At 42.1% G+C, this 15,197-nt stretch overlaps 2 protein-coding genes across 4 annotated transcripts; one reads left to right on the forward strand and one right to left on the reverse strand.

The window, feature by feature from the left end:
• Positions 1-3,912: 3,912 nt before the first annotated feature.
• Positions 3,913-10,116, reverse strand: mis18a (MIS18 kinetochore protein A). 2 transcript variants are annotated; one of them, XM_056411742.1, is made up of 5 exons: positions 9,340-10,112; positions 8,693-8,759; positions 6,917-7,039; positions 6,405-6,507; positions 3,913-4,764 (listed from the first exon to the last, which is right to left on the reverse strand). In XM_056411742.1, exons 1-5 carry the CDS (start codon positions 9,569-9,571, stop codon positions 4,684-4,686), a joined length of 606 nt encoding a protein of 201 aa, XP_056267717.1. In that variant the 5' UTR covers positions 9,572-10,112; the 3' UTR covers positions 3,913-4,683. The 2 variants fall into 2 exon arrangements, with proteins under 2 accessions (XP_056267717.1, XP_056267716.1); XM_056411741.1 differs by lacking the exon at positions 3,913-4,764 and having other exon boundaries at positions 4,773-6,507; positions 9,340-10,116.
• Positions 10,117-10,183: 67 nt separating this feature from the next.
• On the forward strand, positions 10,184-13,196 carry haus1 (HAUS augmin-like complex, subunit 1). 2 transcript variants are annotated; one of them, XM_056411738.1, is made up of 9 exons: positions 10,188-10,662; positions 10,756-10,930; positions 11,254-11,389; positions 11,502-11,636; positions 11,803-11,926; positions 12,520-12,585; positions 12,698-12,769; positions 12,950-12,997; positions 13,078-13,196. In XM_056411738.1, the coding sequence occupies exons 1-9, from the start codon at positions 10,642-10,644 to the stop codon at positions 13,120-13,122; spliced, it is 822 nt and encodes a 273-aa protein (XP_056267713.1). In that variant the 5' UTR covers positions 10,188-10,641; the 3' UTR covers positions 13,123-13,196. The 2 variants fall into 2 exon arrangements, with proteins under 2 accessions (XP_056267712.1, XP_056267713.1); XM_056411737.1 differs by having other exon boundaries at positions 10,184-10,662; positions 12,950-13,196.
• Positions 13,197-15,197: the final 2,001 nt, after the last annotated feature.

Genomic DNA, 15,197 nt, shown 5'->3' on the forward strand with positions numbered 1-15,197 from the left:
TACACGCTTCACCACGGCGCCGGGCCAAAGGATGGTGTCCGCCACATGTACAGGTCATACCTGTAGTGCTCAGTGCTGCGCTGGTGACACACACACACACACACACACACACAATATTAACTGACACAATGGTGCTACCCCAGAAAGTCCTTCTGTAGATGATTATGTTTTTAGAAACATATTCATGTGGAGAAGGACGCTGACTGGGAATATTACAACTTATTTTTTGTTGTTGCAATGGAGCAGAAAATGTATCACTAACAATTTTTTAATAATAATTGCAGTTATTTATTTCTATATATATATATATAGATGGATTGAATTTTTTTTTTTTTAAGATTGCTGCTTTTATTTCTTTATCAATGTGAATCCTAGATATTTGGATTTTGAACAAAAAAAGAAGAAAAACTAAACAATAATTTGAGTTAAGACTCTTCGTAAAATGGGGATGGAAAATTCAACAAACAAATAATGAAAATAAATTGTGAATAGGAAAAAGTATTTTGGAGTATTCTGATTGGAGAGTTACATTGTTTTTCAATATTTAATCTCAGGAAGTCTTAATGGAATAAATCCAAACTGAGATGAAGACAAACCATCTTTTTTTTTTAACCTATACACAGATTATTTCTCCAGTAATCTGTTAGTAAACAGGTCAAATTACAATGACGAGTCTGTGATAAACAACCCCCCCCTATCCCCCCTCGTCACAGCGGGGGTGGGCAATAAATTGATATTTTTAATCATAAACATATTAGGGGAATGTTAATACTTTTAATCCTAACTAATATGTTGTCGAAAAAAACAATAGAAAGCAGTTCATACATTAGATTTCTCGAGGAATTAAATAAAAAAATATGTGGGGATCCTGCGGATGAAAACACATGATTTATGAGTTCCTGTGCTGACAGAAAACATTTTTAAATATCGTTATTGAAGGTCTCATGCTTTCATATTTTCCCCAATATGTGCGTAAAGCCAAACATGTTGACAAACTTTTGGGTTGGGACTGAAACAAGATGTGTGCCACACCCTGGAGGAATGAAGGCTTTCCTGTCAAATTCCGAGAACAAATTAAAGTGTCAATCTCTTTATTGGAGATGTCACACCAAGAAGAAGTGTTTTAATATTAAAATATGTTTTTAATGAGGCCAAGCCGAACCACTTACTGTGCACAGCGAGACTTTATTTCTGCCAATCTGTTCAGATTTAAATCCTGATGACACTAATCCTGTTTTCATCACAAATGTATTATATGTACACACACACACACACACACACACACACACACACACACACACACACACGTGCTCACACCAGGTTGTCACTGGCATCAGGTCGAGCCTTTGTGTCTGAGGAAAACACACGATGAGCCCGCTACAGTGCCCACCTCCAGTGAAATGTTTCCACACACACACACACACACACTCACACACACCTGAGCATCCAGGCTCAGACCAGCACTGCCTTCCTCGGCAGCTCTCACACATGCAGAGGACGAGGAGAGAGTGAGACCTCGTGTGCGACGGGGTAAATAAACGAGCAGATGTTCCTCACGAAGGCTTTTGGGATTCGGGTTCCTCCTCCAGCCGCCGTCTGACTGGCCATCTCTCCTGGTCCCGTCACAGGCGCAGACGAAGGTGATTAATGACACGAGAAGGCCGCGGCTTATCAGAGATTGTTTACGCTCTCGCCCCCTCGAGGCGCTTCTTCTTAAAACCAAACTGGGATGAGTGTTCCAGATGCTCTCGAGTCTCGACACCGAGATCATCCCCCGCAGCCTCTGATTCCCGAGATTACAGTTTGGAAATGTAACCTCCCAAAGTCGAAGAGGGTTTGTTAATCGACCCGGCGTCTAGTCTGTGTGACACAAAGACGAAGATGAGACCGGAACGTCTTCATGACTTCAGCCCGGAAGAGAAGACGTTGGTGTCACATGAGAGGAAAAGCATAAATCAACAAAGTCAAAAGTTCAGTTGACACGAATAATATATTTAAAAAGAAAACGTTCAATTAAGTTTTTTTTCTGTAACATTTTTAAATTTTAAATGAGGATTAATTAAACACATTAATACGATCAATTACATAACATAGATTTTGATAGTATTTACATAAAGGTGCCATGTAAATATGATGATGTAAGCAAAAAATAATAATTGAAATAACCAGTATTGAAATGGGACTTTGGGATCGCGAGTTAAAACTGGACCAGCAATGAGGAACTTGTGGGGTGTGGTTCTTTTGTCAGGGGAAAAAAACAAAAATATGAGCATTGCAATCCAATGAAAGAATCAAGCAACGCTTCAAATTGTCATTATTGAAAGAATGTTCCATCTTCTAATTGAATAAACCTCAGACACGTAAAAAAAAAATCCATTTCCTGGTTGCTCACTTCATAACAGCACCAAAACAATGGAACTGAATTCAAGTCTCTTAAACCCCTTAAAACAGAGACATGTCCCCTCTCACACAGTAATCCTTTTTATTTAATGGAATAAAAACAAAAAACATTTTCTATGTTGGCACACAGGTGGCACTCCTTGAAATATTCTCTCTCTCTCTCGAAAACAAGATCAGAAATCCAATCAAAGAGCGGCGCTCGGCCAATAGGACCTCGGTGTCTGTGGCAACGAGCAGCATCAGCTCGAGCAGCCATTGGCCCGGCGCTTCGCGCAGGGACGGCTTGTGATTGGCCGACGGTGTGCCGAGGCTTCATTGCCTCCATGGCAACATTGCTTCCTTATTGCTTGGGGAAGGTGAAAAGGAGAGAAAGAGGGGAGGCGACTTTCCCTCAGACGCTGCCTCTGCATTATTCATCCTTTGTCCCCCCCGAGTGCATGTCGGATGTGTGTCAGTGTACTGTCTGAAACATGTGTGTGTGTGTTTCTAAGTTGAGCGGGGGGGGGGGGGGTATTATTGGTTGGGGCTTAAGGGGTGAACGGGGTGAAACGGGTGCAATAATTGCACTCTGTGGTGCAATGCATCCAGCAACACGTCTATATATAAAACCAGCTAGATGAGTTCAGAGGCCATTTACGGGGAGACCGCTGACTCGTAAACAAAGCTACGAGCCTCTCGACGCTTCATATTGCTCTCAATGGAGCAAACAAACAAACAAGGCAATTCTCCCCCCAAAAAAGACCCTGATACTCGGCGCAGCACACATCTGGACGGTCCACTGGCCCGGCCGGCTCGCATCACGCACTCCGGATAAAGACAACCCCCCGCTAGCCATCACCAGGAACAACAAAAACCACGCCGCCTTGTTTGTTGTCGTTTTGACTCGGAGGGGGAGATTTAGAGGGAGGGGGAGGGAGAAAGATGGGCAAAGGGTGGGGTTAGCAGGGAGAAAAACATCAGAGAGATTAGTAGGGCGTATGGGTGGGTGGGGGGTCTGTGCAGTGCTCCTCCCCCAGTGTGTGTCTGAGCATGAGCGGGATGGGAGGGGAGGGGAGGGGGGGTAACGTCTGTTGACAGGCATGGCGGCCGGCGAGCTGGCTGGCTGTTCCTGTGAACGCGATGACAACAGGCACTCGGCGCGGAGCGGCGTGCTCTCAGTTGCCATCGCAACCGGCCCCTGGATACAGCGTGCTGGTTGGCCGTGGCTGGCGGGTTGTTGTTGTGCGAGGGCTGATGAAACCTCGTGGGGGAGGGAGGGCCCGCCGTGCAGCGTGGAGCTGCTTTTCCCGCCTTGGTAGAAAGTGTTGCTGGGCACATTATGGGTCAGTTGGGAAACACAAACACCGGAAAGCTGCCGTTTGACTCTTGGACACGAGAAATATTTCCAATTGGAGCCGAAGCGAGACGAGCCGCCGATCGCCACAAACGAGTCGAAGGAAAGTAAGCATTTAAAAAGGATGATGGTAGTTATCTTATTTGTTTTTTTTAAATCGGAAATTGACAAAATTGAAATGCATTCGAGTACTTTATTACACAAACATTAAGAGAACTTCACAAATATTAAACAGAACAAATAAACAAAGATATTCAGGAATTCTAATAAACATCCATTCGTGAAAAAAAAAGCCCAAAACATACTAGACTCGGATGCAGCCAGTATTAAGAGCATGTTTGTCATTATTAATGATCAAATGTTGTTGACGACAAGCCGATGAAAAATAATATATACACAGCGATCCTTGAAAGGCTTCATGCTCGAGGAAGAGAACAAAGAAAAGAAAAAAAAAGTGTGTGGCCTTGAGTGGCCGGATCAATACAGAATTGTGCCGAGTGTGCAGTCTGCCTGATGAAATCCTGCACAAATAAACATTCTGCTCACACACACACACACACACACACACACACACACACACACACACACACACACACACACACACACACACACACACACACACACACACACACACACACACACACACACACACACACACACACACATGATTGATTACATTTGCAGGCTGTCTTTGTTTCACCATCGGTAATCAGGACGGAGCGGACGGCAAGCGCTCTCTCTGTGTGTGTGTGTGTGTGTGTGTGTGTGTGTGTGTGTGTGTGTGTGTGTGTGCGCACAAGGTGAGGCTAGGACAAAATGTCTTACTGCAGGACTGTGGTCGAGATGAAACTTAAGAGGAGGAAGCTTTAATGTGTTAAAGGTTACGGGGCGAGGAGTCCCATTCGGCACCTGGACGGAGCGCCGGCTCAGACGAGATGACGTCATCGCCGTCATTTCACATCGCATCCCTCGGGAAGGCCGGCGTCGATCTCCTCCAGCCTCTGAGCCATGGACATGACCAGCATCTTCATCTGGGAAGGATGGGGGAGGGGGGGGGGGGGTCAAGGCAGAAGAGAAGGGGAAGGATTTAAAAAAAAGAGGCGCAGGTGATGTGAAGATGGAACAGCAAAAAGGTAGAATCGGCAAAAATGAGTAAAAGAGGGAAGGTGGAGTCGGTGGATATGAAGGAGTCAGGACGGGGGGAGAAATGGAGTCAACGGACAGGTGGGGAAAGGAAGGCAGCGGCAGGAAACAGTAAGGCAAGAAAGAGGGGTGGAGTAAAGACACATGGACAAATGGGGGGAAAGTGAGAAAGAGTGACGAAACCCAAGCGGGGAAGTGGTCAGGGATGGACGGGTATGAAGGTGTGTGTGTGTGGGGGGGGGGGGGAGGAGACGACAGGTCAGTGAGTGCACAAGATGAAACAACCAAACAAATGTCTACGAGACTGAATACATTAGCGATGGCGGCGGGGCGCGATGACCACATCAGTTACAGGATAACAGAGGACATCGAGTTGTAGACGTGTAACGACCGATGACCAAACTATTTTATTGGTCGCTACCTTGATGCGTGAGGAATAGAAAATTACCGGCATACTTTTTGCTCGGGAAACAATTTAGTCACCGACAATTATTGAATTTTTAAACCTGCAATGAGTTGTAAATGGATAAGCTGTTCCATGAACACTTATAGCTGAAACTTAACATGTTGACTACTGGAAAAAATGCTCTTTCCCCCTCCCCCCTTTTATTCTAATCTATAATCAGTATTGTGTCATAGTTTAAATCCCATAAATCCCATTGATCACTCGTCACATGCTGGAGATTCAGGGGTCAGTGCAGAGTAAACCCCCCCCCCACCCGCCCGCATCCATCCAGCTAGTGACAAAGACACTTCATGATCAAAACATGTTTTTCCTCTCACAAAGATTCCTCCACATGCTTCCCATCACATCTATTGTCCTCAGCAGGCGCTCCTGCACACCGTCGCCCCCTACTGGCCCGTCTGAGGACACGTGTGGATGTTTTTTAGACAAAGGATGATTAAGAAGAACTTGAGGACCTGCGACACTATTTCAGGGGGGAAAAAGTACCCGATAGGTTTTCATAATGATATTAATACACAATACAAAAGTGACACAACAGAAGGGGATTTAAAAAGTTGAAACGTACAGAAAATTATAAACAGTATTGGGTGTAATTTGGATGTTTTGACTGAAACTTACTAATAATATACTTCTGTATTTTATATCTCAACTGCTATATATCGCATTGCAAGGGACGACATGGCGAGATGAGGTAATGTCGGGGACGAACGTCTGCCCATCACAGGAGTGTGGGCTTCCCAGAACTGAGCTGATGTCATCATGAGTGCAACCTGTGCATTGATGCACAATGAGAGAGAGAGCGGCTTGAAATAAATGTATGACGGACGCAACACGGAGAACAGTGATTCATCACTGGCAATGTGCAGGTCAGATCTGTACATTTAAAAAATATATAGATTTTTTTTTTAAGGACTAAACTCACCTGTGTTGGGAGAAATTGTCATGGTGACACATTGCAATGCGCTTTAGAGCAGACGTGTTGCTCCGTGGATGAAATGTTTGATCTCGTAACGATACAAAAACAGAGAAAACAGACAAAGAGAAGCAGCAGCAGTGATGTACCTCTGTCAGCTGTTGTTCAACGACGCCTCTGTACTCCAGGGTGATGGGCTGCTCTTTGGAGCCCTCTGCTGCCAACGTCTGGCTCGCAGAGCCGAGCACATAGCTGGAAAAGATTCAGTGTACGATTGGGGCGCTGAGTGCAAGAGGGATACTACCATTAATACCTGTTTAACTAATTATATTCCATACAATCTCACAACAATAAACACTATCTGTGTAAAGTTTATCACATTCAGTTTCTGTGGAAGCCATATTTTCCGGGATGGTATTGGACTGCTATTTTTTTAAATTACTGTTTTTCGAGTTTGGAATGCAATTTATAATGTACACACACACCTCTCAGATAATGTACATCTTGTGAAATAACTTGTTGTGCAATATTTGTGCCCAGTCATGTTTTGATTACACTTTCTTCAGAAATCTCATTATACAAATGTAAACTGATGTATGTTCCTCTAATAGTCTAATATATAAAATAATAATAATAATATATATATAAGCCCTAAACACACCTGTCTATGTCTGCTACGTTGAAACAGAAAGTAAATCTTTTGTGGTCGAGGTTCTTGGGCGTTGATGAATAAACCATTCCAAGCACAGAGCGGCAGCCGCAACAGAATAGATCCACGACCAGACTACGGAGGAGAAAAGAAACATGGAACGGATTTAATCCAACAAGTATGTATACATACAATTACAAAACACCAGTAGGTAGTCAATGTATTTAATAAAACAATGCATTGGAAACATTCAGACAGTGATGGGTATTTTCAAGCATCCTCTTAAAAGGTCACACGACACTGCAACACGGATTGTACCTTCAGATTATTGTAATTCAAGCAAATGATCAATGCTGTAGTTTTTTTCTGGAAAGTCAACTAATGTAATGGCTGGGAAACTAAATTAACACAATGTAGAGTTATCATTTGGTTACCTGACGCCCCAATCTATGAGACAGGACCCATGGTGGAATACCAGTCAGAGACTAAGAGCCACATTTTTTACTGTGTCACCGCAAAGAGCCACATCATACACATATGTGTGCGCGCGCACACACACCTCTGATCAGCCAGATTTGTTGTAAATGTCACACACCAACATGATAATGACAGAAATGGACTCCTACAGTACTAAGACAACAGGTCTGTCATGTTCAACAATGAACATTGTGTACACTGTCTCACACACACACACACAAACACACATTATCTCAGTTCAACCAAGTCCACAAACAAAAATAGAATAATTTACAATAGCGTTTTCTTTTACTATGCATGTTACTTAGTGGGACTTATGGGATTCCTTGCCTTGAACAATCCTCTTCAAATCTGGCTTAATTCCGTTGTTGCCACTCGAAGCAATTCCTTCACATGGTGTCAATCAGAACAGGTGTCCGAAAATCGAACGGTGCACTTGCGCCATGAATGCCGCATTATGGGGGGCTGGAGTAATCAAACGCCCACCAATAAACCACTTTAGCCGAAGAGAGTGTTCGACATTCGGATGCGGTTCTCCAACGCTGCTCTTACACCGTGTCCGCTGAATTGAGGGCGGCTGGAGAAACCGTCACCGTAAACTACTTTAGCCATAGTGCGGGACATCCAGCTGCCCATAATGCGGCGTTCATGGCGTAAGTGCAGTGTTTGATTTTCGGACACTTTCATTCGCGTAACCCACCGTAGAACGGCCCGCTCGACATTCGGATGTGGTCTTTTTGCGTTTGGCCCACGAGTTTGAGACCCGTGCCCTACTGGGAAACTTTGCGTTTTTTTCATCTCACGCATGCGCGTTTGACGAAAAATACCGTATTGAACTCAAGCGAAGCGAACACGCACATACAAAAAAACACAAACTTAGATATGAACGTAAGAGCCGCATGACACCAGGCAAAGAGCCGCATGCTGCTCGCGAGCCGCGGGTTGGCCACCCCTGACCTAGTACATTAAAGTGTTGTATGCAACAAATATTTAGAAGTACTGGTACTTTTTATTACACTACAGTTATGTGACAGTTTAAGTCATTAGTTACTTGGCAGATTAAGTCACATAAAAACCATTTGTCTTAAATGGGACCTTTCTATACTACACTGTAAAATATGTTTACAACTTTAATACAATATACAATAGTATACATTCTGACAGGGGCAATCCCACTGCATAATGAGCATTTTTAATGTTGATAATTAAAAGTACATTTATGTGATGTTACTTCATAGCTTTTAAATGGAATAGAGTGTATATATTGTTGTGCTGTGTTAAGTAAAAAACAACTGTGCAGCACATTCTTACCAGAGAGATCGTTTACCCGCTTCATACCGGCGAGTCTTTTCTCCAACCGCGACGTTGTCAGTGACCCCTAAGAACAAAACATCACACACCTGTCAGCGGCTTGAGGCAGCATTGTTTTTGCGAGACAACGAAACATTCCCATTTACAACAGCATTTGAATGCATCGTTCTTAGCCAGGTGCAGTGTTCTTACACATTTTGACCAATGGATTTCCATGACTTTAAACCAAATTTCCATGACCAAACTGAAATCTCGGTATAAACATGAACATTTTTGAAAATGGTGCGTATTGAGAGCGTACGCCGGCTTATATTTTGAGCGTCTTTCTTTAAAAAACGTATTAATTATTTCAAACTCGGCGTAAATGAACATGTGATTATAACAATTTCCATGACTTTTCCCAAAGTTTTTTGATTTAAGTTCTTTCCATGACTTTTCCAGGCCAGGAAATAACCATTTTAAAATTCCATGACTTTTCCAGGTTTTCCATGACCGTACGAACCATGCAGGTGACTTTCAAGTTAGCTAACACTCGTCGTTTATTAAAGCGATCCAAACACTAACTATTGCTAGCACAGACAACACGGTTGGAGAAGTAAGCCCAACTGACGTGTCACTAGATTATGTCCTAAACTAACGCGACTCACGCTTCAATCGTATTTGGTTTTGTTCGTCTTCACTTCCATCCCACGACATTGAGTCCCCGACAGGCAGCTTGCACTTCCCGCAGATGAAGACCACAGGTCCGTCGTCCGCGTCCTCTTCCTCCTCTGCATGGCCAAACAACTTTTCTTCGACGGCAGTCGAGTCTATACTCAACTCAAACGTGTTGTTAACAACTTTAGCTCGGTGTTTTAACAAATGTTCTCTCTTCGCCATTTTTAAAAATTGTTTTACCAGGTTTCTCGCTAAAAAAGCAGTTTTGAATTCAAGCGGGTGGTTGGTGGTTTGAAGCGGAGATCCCAGAGGTACTCAGACAACGCGAGATGAGTCGCTGTGTGTACTTCCGCGTTCGTCTATTTAAGAAATGTACGAAGAGAGAAACCCGATGCTTCTTATTTTCAATGTTTGGCTTAAATGTGGTAGTTTTGAAAAAACGGAATGGATGTGCATGTATGTGTCGACATGTAATTACATATTTTGTTGTATTCAGTACATTTAAATGTTTTCACATACATGTATATAGTCTCGGTTTTGCCTTAAAGGTATGCGTAAACAACAATGGAAATAACGTTATTTCCAATAATTCAAGACAACATGGGGTGAGGAATTGATATGCAACTAGTTAGAGGGTTATCTCTTCTAAACCGCATTTTCTAATGTAAACCTATAGCCATCTTTCTGTGGCCATCTCCACGCATAGGTTTTTTTTTTCTCGCCTGTATCTTAAGAACCATATATGAACCTTCAGAAACATAGAATATGATTATGTATTGTATTATATAATATCATTAACGTGATATGATATATAATTCATCTAAATTAATCTAGTATACAGTTTTCTTTCTCTGCTGTGCCAAATACAATATTCATTATACGTTTAAGTGTGAGCGTGGGAAAAGTGTATCACAGGGGAACCGACGTGAACTATCTTGACGGAATCTTTTTCTTTGGGAGCCAAGAAGTAAGGTGAACCGGAACAAGAGAGCTTCATCTTGGGTTTACGTAATTATTGATTTTTGTTTTCCTTTAGATACTTACTATCTTACTTACATAAAGTCAATGTATGTCTATTTTTTATTAAATAAAAAATTTAAATTAGTAAAAACTAAAAGTAGCTTAAACATTTGCTCGTGCTTCTCATTGGCCAGTGACCCGGAAGTTATTAAATTGATTTTCGGGAGCGCGAAAACCAGAGTTAAAAGTTTTCGCCTTTTTTTAGGACTGGTGCTATCAATAACCGTGTCAATACGCTAGTCGTTGTGGTCTTTGTTAGATTTGTATTCAAAATGTGCGAGAAGATGAATAATGTAATGCTCAGTTTTGTGGATAACGACACGTTAGTTGAACGCAGTGATGGCTGTTGGCGTTTGTTTACTCTCCTGTTTCGTGTCACTCCTCAGGTGAACAGCTGGCTCAGCACAGTGTACGGCGATCAGCCGGTGCCACACTTTGAGGTCAACACGAGGACGGTGGACATCCTGTACCAGCTGGCACAGTCCAGTGAAGCCCGCTGCAGTGACACGGCTCTTCTCACAGAAGACCTCAGGCAGAAAGCATCCGAGTATCAGTGCGAGGGTGAGGGACTGACATCATTTCTTAAAAGTTATGAAGTGATTGCTGGCTTCTGAGCACACGGTGACGTCACTGCAATGAAATAGGATGGGGTTATTGTCCTTTGGACTTCTTTTCACCCAGATCTCATCTATTATTGTGTTGAGTACATTGTTATTATAACAAGAGATGAAGGCCAAAACGACATAAATCCTAATTGGCAGATTCTGTGTCTTCACATGCATTTACTGTGTGCATTGTTGTCAAGTGTAGGACAGTCTATTGATTCACACCACAAAGTCTCTGCAGCCTTTCCTCAGAACCCAACTGTGTTTCCTCTTCTCTAGGTGCTCATTACCGCGATGTTCTCCTGCAAGGCGTAGGTCTGTCCTGTGCAAGCTTGTCAAAGCCCGCTGATGACTATTTGTCTGCTTTAGTGGACACGGCCATGGTGCTTGGAGTCAGAGACACATCACTGGGCAGGTACGCTGAAGTTGCACCCTTGCTGTCTATTCGCTAGACGGTAGTTTCCTCGGTGAAAGACCTGGAAAAAGGACAATTGACGCGTTTCACAGTTGTTTGTCTTGTCGTGTAGCTTCATGCCGGCGGTGAACAACCTCACCAACACGCTGCTGGAAGAAGAGAAGTCAAACAGGCGACTCGAGAGGGAACTCCGGGCCTTAAGAAGCCGACTCGGTGCTACTCTGGTGATGCGGAGCAACTTGCAAGAGTAAGAACACGGAAGACGATGATGATGAATTCGGCATCGTGATATTGTGCCGTTGTTGTCGTAAATACAAACCCACAGCGCTGGGCTATGCAGTGCTGTGACATACACACTATTTGCTGTTACACACTGCGCGTCATCTGTAACCGGTGTTCTTATTTGTCTTCAGGGACATAAACAAAACGGTCAAGTCTCAGTCAGTGGAGAGCGCGAAGGCGGAGGAGAGAATGCTCAACATGGATTTTGTTACGGCAAAGGCAAAAGAGCTCAGCACGAGGCGGGAGAGGGCGGACGTACGTAGTAATGACCTGTATCTGTCTTAGCTGCGTAGTGCATTGAGGGTCCGATACATGATACAACTATTGTAAATGATATGGAGGAAAATGCCCAGATATTCAAGAGTTTCATATATCGCCCTGTTTCGCTTCAAAGGGTTCACGTCTCAGTGGGAGCGTTCGCTCTCAATAAGAAAATAAAGAACATCTGTACTCATGATAACTTGCTATTTATTCTGAAGAGGCAATAATTAACTGTCACGTCAGCAAACAGTTTGAGAAAATGCCTCTCGACACAAACGGCATAACAACTCATTGCATAACGGTAGTTAATTAGAAGGGCGAAAGATAGAATGGATGAGTAGAATTTTCTTCGAGAAAACCATCTGCCTATATCTCGCAGCGGGAAAGGAGACGGACTTTAGGGTGTGCCCGATAATATACCACTTTTATTTTGTTAAGAAAGACAGACTAGTTTCGAGCACCGAGTTGATGCTGCGTTCAGGTTCAACAGTTAACGCCCTTGGTATCACTGTCAGGAGGAACCAGATATTGTATTATTTCATGCGGTTCGTGGTCGGGTGTTTTATTCTCTCCTATCAATCCTTCAGGCTCAACTCGTATCCCGGAACATGGACAAATCTATCACCCACCCGGCTATTGTGCAGCTCTCTGAGGTAATTTCATATTTTACTCACGCGACGCAATCGAGCACCACGGGAATGAAAAATGTCACGTTTACGCTTTCAGGGGTTTGAAAATGCGCCGTCTTATTTTTCTCTCCTGTAGGAAGTAACCACGTTGAAACAAGAAATAATCCCCATGAAAAAGAAACTGGAGCCTTACATGGACTTAAGCCCAGTAGGTTTATCCAACTACACACCGGGTTTACACATGAGCCTAAATATGTTTATGATGCCGTTTGTTTTGAGGAATTCAAGTTGACAAAACATGAGAAAAGTGTGTGAAACACATTTGGGTCTCTATTTGACTTGACAATATGTTTTTGTTGTTGTTTTTTCCCCTTCTAAACCACAACAGAACCCATCTCTTGCTCGAGTGAAAATAGAAGAGGCCAAAAGAGAGTTGGTGAGTATCTTTGTAGTTTATTCATTGACGGATGAGATGTGGTTGCTTAACTGTTTATTTGAATGTTTCCTTAATTACAGGCCGCCATTTGTTCTCAACTTGAGATGAATATGGATTTCAAGTGAAAATGTTTGTCATGTAGATTTTGAGCTGTTCATTTCTGTGTTTTGGAAAGATAATAAAGTGAATGTTTATGTCTGGTTGACTCTTAATGTGACTCTCTGTAATGTGCTGCAGCAGCCAACTAAAGACAGTCTGAACCGTAGAATATTAGTTAAAAATATTTCTTTGACGATCTGCTCTTTGGCATTTAAATGCAGTTTTAATAATTATGTTCCCCTCAAACAAATCAAAGGGTCTCCTTTTTTAATTTTTTTTATTTATTTTAGCTACGTCCCTCGAAAGGAAATGTGTGTTTCACCACGGAGGATTCCGTTCAAAGATTGTGCCATAAAAGAGGACTTACAATATTTGTATATATGAGCAATTCAAGTCAGAGTTGAGGCAAAAAATGTAATTTGTGATCTTTCTTTCCTTTGGTGGGACCGATTCAGTTTATCTCCCCTTTTTGTTTGTTATAAAACATCATCACGAATCAAATGTGAAGTCCTTAGTTTCTGTAGTATCTGCTATCTAATTAAGGGGTTGTGTAATTTTTTCTTTCATCAAAGTTTGTCTGCCAGATGTAATAATTACACATCTGGATGATTTTATTTGCTACGGTTTGTTGGACATATTTTTGTCTGTATGGCAACTTTAGAAGCATATTTTAAAAAGTAAAAAAATGCATTTACATGAACTCTAATACATTATACTCATAACTTCTACTTTATTTGTAGGTTTAAAGACATTTTACATTTTATAAAGGGAAATTGTAGATTTCTAATGTGAGACATCCTCACGATGGGACAAAAATGTCATAGTATTTGTAATTCCTATTTCTATAAGACTACACACATCTGCACTTATTTCACAATAGCTCAGATATGAATAATAATGTTATGGTTTACTTGTTCGTACAATTGAACTTTCCTTGTTGGTCCAACTTCAAAACAAAGTGCAGGAAACATTTTTGAGTTTGACAACAAAATTCCACAGGCTTTGGAGGGATAACCGCACATAAAAGGGGGTTTGGAGCCACTCCCATGGAGCCTTAAGCTAAAATACAGAGAATGCAACCCACTAGGGGGCTTGTTGACCAGTTTGTATGCTAAATATCCCCTCTGGGTTCCTCCCACTGCCCGTCCCAGACCCCCAGAGACCCCACCGTCTGTCAGCTTGACTGCTGTGTGGGTCTTCATGTGTGACACACACATCGACCGGTTACCATGGAGGAGGTCATGGATGTGGGCCGGGGAGCAATTCACCCAGTAGGCCCCCTGCTTCATTCAAAGGCACCGTGGTTTGGGCATCGACAGACTCAAAATATCATTCCACAGCAGTCAAAGGGGACACACACACACACACTGACTATGTTTGTCACATCATCTCTGACTGTCCTCGCCTACTAATTTGAGGATCGCTGTCTTGAACAGAAGAGGTTCTTCCTGTTTATACGAACATTGACTATATTATTTATTTATGTCATTTGTGTGATTTTAACACAGGCAAATAATCACAAATTTAACTAAAAATATATTCACAACATTACTTATGATTTTTCTTCTTAACCCACTTTATACATATATATATATATAAACATAAATATATATATATATGTATATACACATATATATGTATGTATATATATGTATGTGTATATATAAATAAATTACAAAATATATATATATATATATGAAGTTAAGAAGAGAAATTATACGTAATGTGCTGAATACATTTTGAGTTAGATTTATAATTATTTGCCTGTGTTTAAATCATACAAATGACATAAATAAATAGAAAGGACAAATGCAACCAAAAGGCTTTTTGATAACCTCTAACACATTATGTTTATGTTTATGTTACATTAAAATGTGCGCGTGTCAATAGTTTAATTCTCTTGCTGCTCTCATTCAGTGAGGTTTATCCTATTCCTTTCAGAAACCTCTCTGAAAGCATTTTGCCATAATCCAAAAGGTAAACATGTGCCTCAAGTGCGTCATACCATTGAGTGCGCGTGCCCCTTTCCCCTTTTAAAATAGTTGTATCTGCCACGCCCACAGCTCGATTCATTCCCACGCAGCTGTTACTGTAAGTCGCG

The sequence above is a fragment of the Pseudoliparis swirei genome, chromosome 3 (assembly GCF_029220125.1).
Source record: "Pseudoliparis swirei isolate HS2019 ecotype Mariana Trench chromosome 3, NWPU_hadal_v1, whole genome shotgun sequence".
Lineage (NCBI taxonomy): Eukaryota > Metazoa > Chordata > Actinopteri > Perciformes > Liparidae > Pseudoliparis > Pseudoliparis swirei.